This window comes from Phascolarctos cinereus, unplaced genomic scaffold (assembly GCF_003287225.1).
Source record: "Phascolarctos cinereus isolate Bilbo 61053 unplaced genomic scaffold, phaCin_HiC Scaffold_2;HRSCAF=192, whole genome shotgun sequence".
Lineage (NCBI taxonomy): Eukaryota > Metazoa > Chordata > Mammalia > Diprotodontia > Phascolarctidae > Phascolarctos > Phascolarctos cinereus.
The window spans coordinates 273,263,665-273,276,489 of record NW_027555625.1 but is presented as its reverse complement, the minus strand read 5'-3'; the positions used below and the strand labels follow the sequence as shown (position 1 = coordinate 273,276,489).

General features: G+C 46.1%; 1 protein-coding gene across 1 annotated transcript in view; it reads left to right on the top strand.

Moving 5' to 3' along the window:
• NLRC5 (NLR family CARD domain containing 5) overlaps positions 1 to 12,746 on the top strand; it is a 98,419-nt gene extending 85,673 nt beyond the window's left edge. Inside the window, 14 exon segments of the mRNA XM_078150060.1 lie at positions 1,433 to 1,516; positions 1,833 to 1,916; positions 3,733 to 3,816; positions 4,198 to 4,281; positions 4,990 to 5,073; positions 6,950 to 7,033; positions 8,073 to 8,156; positions 8,335 to 8,412; positions 8,918 to 9,001; positions 9,108 to 9,179; positions 9,493 to 9,576; positions 9,984 to 10,067; positions 10,480 to 10,547; positions 11,079 to 12,746. Coding sequence (XP_078006186.1) covers positions 1,433 to 1,516; positions 1,833 to 1,916; positions 3,733 to 3,816; positions 4,198 to 4,281; positions 4,990 to 5,073; positions 6,950 to 7,033; positions 8,073 to 8,156; positions 8,335 to 8,412; positions 8,918 to 9,001; positions 9,108 to 9,179; positions 9,493 to 9,576; positions 9,984 to 10,067; positions 10,480 to 10,547; positions 11,079 to 11,173 — 1,153 coding nt within the window. The 3' untranslated portion in view covers positions 11,174 to 12,746.
• Positions 12,747 to 12,825: the final 79 nt, after the last annotated feature.

Here is a 12,825-nt window from a genome sequence, read left to right as displayed (position 1 = left end):
AAAACCTGAAAAGACTTGTATGGACTGATGCTGAGTGAAGTGAGCAGAATCAGAACATTGCACACAGTAATAGCCACATTGAGTGATGGCTGACTTAGCTCTTCTCAACAATGCAAGGATCTAAGACAACTCCAAAAGTCTCATGATGGAAAATGCTGTCCACATCCCGAGAAAGAACTATGGAGTTTGAATGCAGATTGAAGTGTACTATTTGCTCTTTTTTTCTTCTGTTTTATTTTGTTTCCTCTTTCTTGTGGTTCCTCCTATTGGTTCTAATTCTTCCTTACAACTTGACTAATGTGAAAATATGTTTAATAGAAATGTATATGTAGAACCTATATCAGATTGCACACCGTCTCGGGGAGGGAGGCAGAGAGGGGGAGAAAAATTTAAAACTCAAAAACTTACAGAAGTGATTATTGAAAACTAAAAATGAATTAATTAATAAAAAATTAAGTCATAAAAAAGGACATAAGATGGTAAAGGGTCTTGAGTCCATGTTATATAAGGATTGATTGATGGAGCTAGAGGTGTTTAATGTTTAGCCTGGAGAAGAGAAGGCTCAAGGGAGACAATTTAAATATTTAAAGGACTGTCATATGGAAGAGAGATTAGATGTTTTTCTTTAAGGGTTCAAAGAATTAAAACCAGGAGCAATAGGAGAAAGTTCCAAAGAGGAAAATGTAGGTTTGATGTCAGGAAAAGCTTTCTAGTAATTACGCTGTCCACAAAGACAAATGTCACACTTCTGGGGGTGGTCCTTCCCCCCCCCCCATGTACTAGATGACCACCTGCTAGATATGTAGGAATATATATAGTAGGAATTTCTTTTGGACATGAGTTGGACTAGATAGCTGTCGAGGTCCTTTTCAGCTTTGTGATTTGGAAGGCAGAACTCAACGAACTTGGACATGAGCACATTTTATCAGCAAAGGCTGCAGTAGTATGGTGGAAAGAGCAATAGATTTGGTCCAAGAGAACTAGGTTCTTGTCCCAGCTTTTCCCCCTGGCTATGTGACTTAGAGCAAGGCTAATCCATTCTTTAGACCTCGGTTTCCCCATTTTTCAAATGGAAAGACTTACTCACCCCTCCTCATTTCCAGAGGATACTGTGAAGATGGAATGAAATCAGGGATTTGAAAGTAAATACTCATAGTTGGGTGATAGGATGATGATAACAGGAACAATAGTTCACATTTGTTGTTAAGTTTCACAAAGATGTCACAGCTTTGCTAAGACTTCAGGTGGCAGCATATTCCTCAGCATATACCCTAGTCTTGGGTCTCCAGCTGACTCCTGTGTAACCTTTGAGGCATTCCATTATTTCTCTGTACCTTGGTCCTACATCCATTAAAACAAGGGTTTGTCTTAAATGACCTCCCATATCATTTCTAGCTCTAATGCTTTCTGAACAATTTATTTTCTCCCACAGCTGGTCCCAGGTTCACTTGTGTGATACCAGCACCCAGCTACTCAAGACTCTGCTTCTGTCTCTCCTTGAATTGAAGAAACTCAGGTAGGACATGGAGACTTTTTAAATGATGTCCCACACACAGCTTGGCTAGCCACCTCAGCCATATCCTGTTATTCCCAAACACTTGGACTGAAAGTCATCTAGTCCATGTCCTGCTTCTTAGATAATCTATAGGTGAATGATCCTAGAAAGATGAGGGTGGAAAGTTGGGAAGGGACAGTCCATTCAGAGTTTCCCCAATTCCTGATGACCCTCTAGTGCTTCCCATCCCGTCTCTACCCCTCCCCCAACCCCTCCTCCCATACCCCCATGCTTGAGAACACCAAACCACAGGTTGCTGTCCTTATTTCTTTGCCAGGCTGACAGCCATCGTGGTGAGCTCTGAGGGCGTGTGCCAGGTAGCATCTGGGCTGAGTCACTGCAATACTGTGGAAGAGCTAGAGTAAGTTGTGCTGATAGGTCATGCCAAAAGTATTGTTGGTATGATCACTGTGCTGATGGGGGCAGGTCCTGAAGAGGGAGTATTTGAAAACATGGTCAGTGGAACCTTCCTAGGCTCAATTAAAAGCACTTAAAAATAACCCCAGACCTTGGCACTATGTCGTTTCTTGGCACAGTTTATGGAAGTGGTAGAGCAAAAAAGTTCAGGTGCCTGGGGATCAGAAGACCCAAGTGCTGTCTCTGCCATTGATCTACTTTGTGATCTTTAGCAAATGACTTTACCTCTCTGAACCTCAGTTTCTTCATCTGTAGAATGGGGATGATAATAATTTCCCAGCCTGCCTCATAGGAGTGTTGTGAAACATTCTATAAGAAAATGTCTTTTAAAAAAATTAAAATTAAAAAAAAAGAAAGAAAATGTCTTAGTAAAATAGGGGGAAAAATACTAGATTTAGACTCAATCTAGACCTGAGTTTGAAACCCAGTTCCACCAACCCCTTCAGGGGAAGGAAAGGGAAGAAGAAGATTAGAGACTGGTGTGTTTGATAAGTGTCTACTATGTGCTGGACAGTATGCTAAGTGTTTTACAAAGATTATTTCATTTCATCCTCATAATAATCCTGTGAAATTGGTGGCATTATTATCCTTATATTGTAGTTGAGGAAACTGAAGCAGTCAGGGGTTGAGTGACTTGCCTGGGATTATACATCTAGTAAGCATCTGAGTCTGGATTTGAACTCAGGTCTTCCTGATTCAAAACCCAGCACTCTACTCATCAGCTGCACATAAACTCTGTAAGCCTCAGCATACTTATCTGTAAAATGGGGTTATAGTGTCATTCTCACAAGGCTGTTGTAAGGAGAGTACTTTGGAAACCATAAAATGCTATAAATTATGACCTTGTATCATTATTATTCATATTTTGGTAGTTCCGTATGTCCCTTCTAGCCCCAAAATTCTATGACTCTCTTAATTTATATAGCAACAAGACTAGTGTCATGGCTAAGTATTTAATAAATACTGTTTGATGATGAAAAAAAATAGAAAATGTCTATGAAAGCTGTGTGACCTTGTTAGACAAGTCTCTTCCCTCATTAGACCTCAGTTCTCCCCCCCACTTTTTTTTTTGAGGCAATCAGGGTTAAGTAACTTGCCCAGGGTCACATATCTACTAAATGTGCAAGGCCAAATTTGAACTCAGGTCCTCCTGACTCCAGGACTAGCGTTTTGTCCACTGTACCACCTCACTGTCCCTATTTCCCCATTTTTCAAAAGAGAACATTCATCCCTGCCCCTCCTTACTTCCACATGTTTTATATGTCAGCCTCTCATTTCTGGCTCCGCTGTCCATAGCTCTTGGCCAGGAGTTCCTTTGGAGAGCAGTAGCTCTTGGAGCTGACGAAGGCTGACTGTACTTGCTAGATTCTGCCCATGTGTGGCCTTCACCCTCCCCTTCCTTGCCCCTCTCCCAGGTCTTCTGGGATCTAAGCCTGCCTTCTCACTATATTCTACTATAGGAGATTCCAGAGTACAAAAGGTACCAGGCCTGTAGCCCCCTTGTTTGCTCAGCCATAGTGTCCTTCTTATCTTCAGATACTAGTGGAGCTGTCTATGGACCCTCTGTCATAGCAATCAACAGCATCCCCTTCATCTGGGGCCCAGAGAGGTGGACTGGTCCTAGGAGGGGGCCAAGGGTTCTGGTTCCAGAGCTGGAGATCTTAGCCAGGGGAGAACCCAGAGATGTCCTCAGGGGACCCAGAGTAGGGGGGGAGGGACAAGAATATGACCACCCCTGCTCTGTTCTTGGCTCTTTCCAGTCTATCCAAGAATGAGTTCAGTGTGGAAAGCACCAGGGTGCTCATGGGAGCTCTGGAAGGGAAGTGCCAGCTTAGGAGTCTGAAGTAAGTAGAGTGGCCGGTCTAAGGGGGTGGGAGTAAAGGTAGGGGAGGGTGGGGGAGGGTGAGAACGCTGCCTGCGGTCTCACTTAAACACCAGTTGTGCTGTTACATAATATTCCTAGCTGGACTGACCCCTTGGTCCTGTCCTTTCCTAGGTGTGCTGTGCCCTGAGATTTCAATACAAGTGTTCCCTTAGCAAGAACAGCTCTTACAATTTGCCTCTGTTCTAGAGTTTGGAATTGCAAGACTCTCAGCTAAAACACTTTTCTAAAAAGACAAAATTCTTTCCAGAACAGACCTTGGTTAAACAGCATTTAAACTGTCATCTCCGTACATTTCCTTAAGGAGCTCAATCTGAGTTGTCTTGGGTTCCTCTTCCTATAGCCTCAGCTCCCTGCAGCTGGATGACCTGGCATTGAGTACACTAGCCCAGAGACTTCGGGGAATGTCCCTCCTGCACACACTTGAGTGAGTTCTTCCTGTGTTTATTAGACCCCAGGAATTTCAGTGGGGCCACCTCCACACCATTAACTCCATAGTCTTTAGTGACCAGAGGTAGCCATGTATAGCTGAAGGAGAGATAGATCTGAAGTCAGAGGATCCAGATTTGACTTCTAGATCTGCTACTTAGCACCTGTGAGACCTTAAACAAGTCACTTCACTTCTCGATGCCTCAGTTTCCTCATTGTAAAATGAGGGAGTTTTACTAGATCCCAAGGTTCCTTCAAGCTCTAAATCCCCAGATGCCCTTAATTTAACCCCCACTTCTGGCTATGGTCTCCAGGAATTTATGCAATGGGAAGAATCACAGTATAGAGTCAGGTTATTTCAGCAGGCATTTGGGAAGTGATCTAGTAAGCCACAGGGTTGTCTCTGCATTTCCTGGGACATGAGAACAGAGGTTGTCAGGTTCTATCTCCATCCCACCTTTAGTGATATGACCTTCAAGGACTTCTTCCATTCCCCAGTGTCATCTATCCCTTGGCGCCCAAAGCTCCATGCACTGGCTTGACATCATGAAAACTTATAAATGCCCACCCCATCCGCCCTTGTCAGGAAGTTTGCTATACTCTCAAACTTCTGCCCCACCCCCACTCTTCTCATCTGGACTTCACCACCCAAGTTTAAGCCCAAGGCTAATGGCCACTGGGGATGTTTTCCCACATCTCTCCACAGCCTGAGCAACAGTGGCCTCAGCAGCATCGGTTGCTGCTACCTGTCAGATTGCCTCAGGGATGCTACCAACTTAGAAGATCTGAAGTAAGTCTATCTGCCCCTTTCTCTAGCCTCTCTCAGACTCAGAAGTGCCAGGTGTGGGACAGAGGCCAGTCATTTCTGTGATTTCTGCCCCCTCTCATCACTTCCCACATCCTTTCATTTGTACAGTTGGGATCCGAGGAGTACTGGGCACCACAGGAATCTTTATAAAATGTATGGAAAGTTTGATCTCCTAAAGAGAAGGCATAAGGGAATGGGGCCCAAAGGGCAAAAGAGGAACTTAGTTTCCACATTAGGGGAATATGGGAACTTGTGGGGTGTCTGTGACTGAAGAATCACCACCGATAAAACCCAAAGATGACAATAATGACGTTCTCCCCCTGGTACAACTGTTGCCCCCTAGGTGATCACAACAGCCTGCCAAGTGGTCTCCCTGCCTCATCTCTCGCCCCTTTGGTCCATCCTACGTATGGCTACAAAAGTCATTTTCTTTAAATGCAGATCTAACCATGGGATTCTGTTATTCAGCCAACTCTCATGGTTACCTGTTGACTCTAGGGTCAAATAGAAACTCTTTTCAACTTTTAAAACTTTTTAACTTTTAAAGCCTTCATAATCTGTCCCCAAACAATCTCTCCAGCTTCAGTAGACACTATTCTCCCTCCAGCACTCCTCAATCCAGACAAATTGTCTTCTGTCTATCCTCACACATAGCATCTATCTCCCATCTCTGTGTTCCTGCATTGGCTGTCTACACACCTCAAATGAACCGCCTCCTTACCTCCAACTCAGAGAGTTCCTCTTTTCCTATAGGACAAGCCTCACCTTCTACATGAAGCCTTTCCCAGTCCTCCCAATTGCTAGTGCCTTTCTTCCTAAACTACCTTGTTTTTAACTGTTGTATGTATGTACATATGTATGTATACATGTGTGTATGTACATGCATGTGTATGAATATGTGTATATATATTTGCAGTCACTTTATATTTATTATATGTATGTGTACATATATGCAAAGAACCTGCATTCTACATGTATATACACACATATACACATACATATATGTATGGTACACAATATAGATCTATGCAGAATATAAATTCCTTACATATTCCACAATGCCTAATATATTGCAGATGCTTAATAAATACTTGTTGATTGACTGGTCCCCATGCAAACATGTTGCTATCATGCCCCATGAGTAGTACAGGCATATAATGTAGAGGAAAGGAAGAGTTTTGGACTTGGGGGTCAGGGTGGACATGGGTTCAAGTCTCACCTCCTGCACTTGCTAAGTCTTAGTTTCCTCAGCTGTAAAATGGAGATAATACCTGTAGCTACCACAGCCGGGTTCCAATCCCACCCCTGGCACATCTTGGCAGAAGACCCTGGATAAGTCACCTCTCAGTGCTCTTTGCAACTCTTTAAGTTGCAGAAAAGGTGCCAATCTGTTGTAGTAGAGGGGTTTTTTTTATCTGAGATAAAATGAGATAATAATCATGAAACATTTACCACTGTGCCTGGTAATAGGCACTTAATAAATGCTCCTTCTTTCCTTTCTTCCTTCCCTTCCTTCCTGTCTTCCTTCCTTCCCTTCTTCCTTCTTTCCTTCCTTCCTTCCCTCCTTCCTTCCTTCCTTCCTTTCTTCCTGGAAATGCCCTATACTAATATAACACCGCAGGTCTAGTACCTGCGTTCCTGTGTGGAACCCATAAAGCACTTTCTATAAATATCAGCTGTTGCTATTTATTACTCAGGATATACTTTCAGCAGTGGCTTGCACTGAATCATCCTCACTGCCCTGCCCTGGTCCCCTATTGACCAACAGTACACATCTGCTGGATAGAATTATTAGCATCGTAGATCTAACACTCCATGGAATATCCTTGCCTGAGTAATACTGTGTTTTGTCTCTAAGCTTGAGCCACAACAAGATCGAAGATGCTGGGGTGCAGCATTTATCAGCCATCCTGCCCACGTTGCTGCAGCTCAGAAAGATTGAGTGAGTAACTTGGAGACCCACAGGGCAATATTAACATTTCTCCTTTGAACCACAGCCCCCCAAATCAGGACTGTGCTATAGCTCATGAGGAGATGAACATCTCCCCAGGCTGATGTGGGAAGAGAGGATAGCAGAGGGATCCAATCTCATAGAGCAGTTCCAAGGCCTTGGAGTCTCAGCCTGACTCCAAAAACCTCTGCCTCCCCTTCACATCCATGAGATCTACTTTTGGTGGCAGACTGGGATTCGTATGCGGTGTCCAAGACCAGAAATCGAAGGGCTTATTAGAGAGGAATTGGAGAGCAAGGACCAGGCAGTTCCAGATAGTCAGAAGCTGGTGACTTCTCTGGATTCATAAGATCATAGCTTTAGAGTTGGAAGGGACCTTACAGGCCATCATAGCCCACCCCCTTCTTCATTTTACAAATGAGTAAACAGGCCTAGTGATTTACCCAAAGTCACATAGGTAGTAAGTGGTAGAACTGGGATTTGAACTCAGGTCCTCTGACTCCCAATCTAGTGTTCTTTCTCCTTTATTATTCTGGCTCTTCCCCAGAACTCAGGCAGACTGACTCTTGGCAGGAGAGCCCTGCTGAGATCTGAACCAGGGCACGGGGCATGGAGTATAGATGAGGGATAACACCTCTGGTTTAGGTGCAGGAATTTAAGACTGAAATCTGGCTAAGGAGCCTGGGAGAATTTGGGGGGATAGGGGGTAGGGTGGTCACTGGTGGAGAGGAGATGGCTAAAATGGACATCTCTAAGGGTCCTGGGGGTGTGTGTCTAGAATAACCTGGAGGAGGGTTCCTGGGGTTGGAGGAGAAAGTAACCTTCTTCCTTATGGTCCAACTTCCTTGTATGTGGAAGAAAAGCAAAGGGGAGGGTATCCCTCTATGCATTGGGGAGAGATGGAATAATGGGGGAGAGTAGAACAGGAAATGACTTCTGTTTCCTGAGTCCTCTCTTCTCCAAATTACACAATATAACTTCATATATGTGACATAGCTTCTTTCTTGGGGGTGGGGTGGGGACATTTTAGCCTCTCGTGGAATGGCATCAGCCCAGCAGGAGGCAGGAAGCTAGCTGAGGCACTGGCGTTCTGTGTCCAGGTGGAGGAGTTACAGTGAGTTTTGGTCCCTGGAAAACAGGGAATGGGAAGATTATTTCCTTTACCCACATCCCAGGCTCATCTGCCCCTTCTCCCATCCCTCTTGATTTTTGTGATCCAGGTTCTTTACAATGGGGCTAGAATGGAGGGACCAGAGTGTCTGTGTAACCTAGGGTTATTTCTTCCCTCTCAGCTTAGGGGCCAATACAATGGGGGACCTGATGGCCATAAGGCTTGCCCAGAACTTGCCGCATCATCTGAAAGTCTTGTAGTGAGTATCTGTGCTGGGGGGAAAAGCGGGGGGAATGGTGGTATGACATTTGGGGGTGGTGGGGAAGGGAGTGAAATCCTCTGACTACAGGGAAGGTGGTGCAGAGGGTAGTGTGTGGGGCGAGGAGGATTCAGGGAGTGCTGCTGGCCAAGGGACACTGGTCAGCAGGGCTAGGTTTCAGTGAAAGTGTGAGGTAGATGATTTTAGTTAATTATGGGCACCTCTACCCTCTGGCCTGAGTGGGGCACAGCAGTGAGGGATCCTGGGGCTCAAGAGTGGGGCTGAGCGGGAGGAGAGGGACCTGAGAGGCACAGCAAAGTCTGTCTGTAGAAATTCCACAAGGGGTTCATCTTGTCTGGGAGATAACATCTGTAGGTGAATGTCCAGGCTGATGGACAGCTGGAAGTGGAAAAGCCCATGAGCTTTCCTCCATCCACTTGGACTTCCCTATACCCACAGCTGCCCCGGGTGTGGCTCTTACACTTTGTTTCCTCTATGTATGCAGCCTTTGTTCCAACCAGATTGGCACCAAGGGAACGCTGAGCCTGGGACAGGCCCTTGCCAGATGCCAGTGGATAGAAGAGGTCAGGTAAAAGAGGAGGGGATGGAGAGGTAAGGGAAGGAGGGAGAGAGAGGATAAGGGCTGAGGAACAGCCGGGGAAGCCTCTCATTGACTCTTCTTGTCTGCCTGGCAGCTTGGCAGAGAACATCTTTGCTGAAGAGATTCTGCCTCTCTCAAAGGGACTCCTGAAGCTCAGAAAGATTAAGTAAGTCCCCCTGCTTTGTTCTCCTAGATAGAAAGGCTGTGTTTCTCCTAGACCTGCCTTGCATGGGGTGTAAGTCCAGGGCCTCGTCTTCTCTCATTTTGGTCAAGGCCTAAGGACTATGACTCCCATGCACTGCCTAGCTCACAGGCCCTCAGGGACCTGCCTTGGACCGTACCTAATTACAGCCTTCCTTACCCTAGTCCATACCAACTCTGACTCCCAACGGCTAGGTTGGGTAGGCAGCACCTAGGGGAGCTTGGTGGAGTCTCCTTGTTCAAGGTTCCCCCGGCCAAATTCCCCTATTCTCTCTCAGCCTCACGTCCTGCAAGATTAACGACCGGATGACCAAACCTCTTGCCAGTAGCTTGGTTCTCTGCCATGACCTTGAGGAGATCCTGTGAGTACAAAAAGCCCAGAGCTGGAAAGCAGGAGAATCTTGTCCCTGATGGCATCTTGGTCAGATCACTTTGTTTCTGAGCCTTAGTTTTCTCACCTGTACTAATAAACCCCTCACCTGGGCTAATAAACCCCACCCTACTTCCCTAGTGCAGATGTTGTAAGAATATATTGAGGGCATTGATGCAAAGGGGCTTTACAAACTCCTATACCATAGGAGTGATTATTATGTTGTTAGTGTAAGAACAGGAAGACAGGGATCCCCCAAACCTCAGATTCCTGGATCTGGAACACTACCCTTCCCCCAATCCAAATCCATTCTCCTGCCATCCTAGGACATTCCCTTCCCCCATCAACACTTGCTCCCCTCCTCTCCCCCTTCCTCCTGATATTTGAGGCTCTCCACAGGTTGGCCTGGAATTCCCTTGGGAACGAAGGGGCCACTGAACTAGCCCATGTTCTGCCTCAGATGAACCAGTTGAAGAAATTGGAGTGAGTATGGGGACTCTGTAAGGCACTGAGAAAAAGGAAGCAGGGTCCAATTCTCCAGAGAGGGGCAGGGAAGAATTAATGAAAGAGAAGGGGCCCTGGGATAGGCTGGAATGAAGGGTCTTCGGGTTCATTTCCTTGACTCTAAACTCAGATTATCTCCCAGGCACAAGGTGCCAGCACCCTCCCTGAGTCACTCTCCTATGGCCTCTCTGCCCTGGCACTCCTGCTAGAGTCCCCTGCTTCTATGAGGGTCTCCTTTCTAGAGGAGGCGCCCACGAAGGAGAAGAGCCTTCTCCTTCCAAGCTGGACCCAGGTCTGGGATGGAGGGAGGGAACGATAACCATATTCTCCTGCCCTACCTCTTCCCTCACCCCATCATCCTTATTTTTTTCTTCTCTGATCCTCTGGAAAGTTTGGAAGGCAATCAGATCGGTTCTCTGGGAGCACAGCTGCTGGCAAAGGGGTTAGCCAAGCGTCCTGAATTCAAGTCATATGGTAAACATGGGTTTGAGCTCCCTGGTTGCCTCCTCTCCCTTCTTCCCAGGGCAGGGTGTGAGGCGGGACTATTGAGTTTGGAGATGGCTCTAAACTGCCTACCCAACTCTTACAAACAGAAGGGAGTTCCTATGGGAAAAGACAAGGACTCAGCTAAGTAAGAAGGAAAAGCTAGGCGTCACAGAAAAATTATGTGGTCCTAGAGAAGGAAAAAATGAGGCAGAAGGGATAAGCTGGGAGGCTGCACTGGAAGAGCATTGTAACCCCCATTTCCAGCATCTAGGAAAAACCAGGTATGGTTTAAAGTACCCCAGGTTTGGAATTATAGGCCCTGGGGTCTAGTTCTGCCACTTACCAGCTGTGTGGCCAAGTCCCTTCTAATCTGTCAAGGCCACAAAATGAGGGGGTTGGATTAAATGGCCCCTGAGTTCCTTCCTAGGCCTGAGTCTATGATCCTATGGCCCTCTGATCTCTGGGGGATGCCAGTACAGAACTCAGTGGCCTCTGATTCCTCCCCCATCCATCTCCTCTGCAGCCTGTGGAAGAATCCAGTCCCCAGAGACACAGCCCGGTTGCTTCAGGGCCAGGATCCCAGACTGAATTTCTCCTAACCGACCCCAGTGGAACTCCAGGACTCCTCCCTTAGGCTCACCAGATCCACTGAAGGTGGATGTATGCCCCCTTTGCAGAGTAGGGGGCCAACTAGATGCAGATTCAAGGAGAGGATTCTCCTTGTCCTGGAATGTCCCTGCTGTGGGGTCAGTGGGGTGCAACCTGCCAGGCAGGTCCCTCCTCTCCTGCAACATCCCTCAAGGAAGTTATCTACTTTGGACTGGACAGGGCAGGGTAAGCACATTGCCTGTCAGTGTGAAATCGATTTGCTCATCTGTAAAAGAAGTGGAACTGGATGATCTGTAAAGGTCCCTTCCAACTCCAACATTTTACAGTCCTGGGAATCTAAAGCGATACCATGGAAAGTGAGCATTGGCTCTAGAGTCAGAGGGTCTGGGTTCAAATCTAGCCTCTGATGCTTACTCTCTCTATGACTTTATGCAAGTCACTGAATTCCCCTGGACCTCATGTTTCCTTTTCTGTAAAATAATGAGGTTGAACCTCGGATACATTTATGCTCCTCTCTATGTGTGTTTGCAATGGAAGAAGTGCTACATAGTGTAATGGAGTTTAATCTATTGTGTAACATGGAATATAAAATATGGTATAATGCAGGGACAGAGACATAACCAGCTTCCTGCTGGCATCAGTCTGATCTGGGCTGTGTTTTATTTATTTGTTTTTTAATTAAGCATTTATATACTTCATTCCCAGAATGACTGAACTGGAGAAACACTCCATCCTTTGGAGGTCTCAGCCAGCCTCCCCACTAGACCTTTAGGTTGGGCTGGGGGGAAGGTGGGACAGCACTGATCCAAGCAGCTGGTGCACTGGCCACTGAGTCAGGAGACCTGAGTTCTAGTCCCAGCTGTCTCATGGACTTATACGTCTGACTTCGGGCAAGTCATTTCTTCCGACGTACTGCTCATGAAGTCCATCTGTCATAAGAGGATTGGCTTATACCTTCTACCTCTGAAATTCTGTTATTCAGTGGTATAAAGTTTTGAGTCTAGGTTTCTTCCCAGAGTCTTCAAGGCTTCCCTTCCCCCTTCATTCAACTACTGAGGAATGGTTGAATACCTTGTTTGCACATAATTTTTGCTTGTTGTCTCCTCAGGAGGCTGTAAGCTTCTCGAGGATTGGCATTGTTTTTGCCTTTCTCTGTATAGGAGTGGGCAGAGCAATGTGGGGTGTGAGGATACACTGAAAACCCTCCAGGTATGTGGATCTGAAAGGAGGGGTCCTGGGTTCAAATCCTACCTCTTTCATTTATTTTGTAACCTTGGATATGAATCATACCTTCTCTGAACTTGGACTTCCACATCTGCAAAATAAAGATTATACTACTTGAACTAACTTGCTAAAATGACAAAAGCACTGAGGCTGGAGTCAGAGACCAAGAGTTTTTCGACCTCTGTGGGCCTCAGCGTCCTCATCTATGGAAGAAAGAGGTTGAACAGGGTGGTCTTAAAGGTCTCCTCCAGCTCTAGATCTCTGATTCTATGCGCCTACCTCAAAAGGTTATTGTGGCAAAATGTGTTTATAAACATTAAAGTGTAATGAGAAGTCTAAGTTGTGGTAGTTGTCCTTTGGGAGATAAGATACATAGAACCACAGTTGAAAATACGTGGTGAGTACCACATTGTGAGGC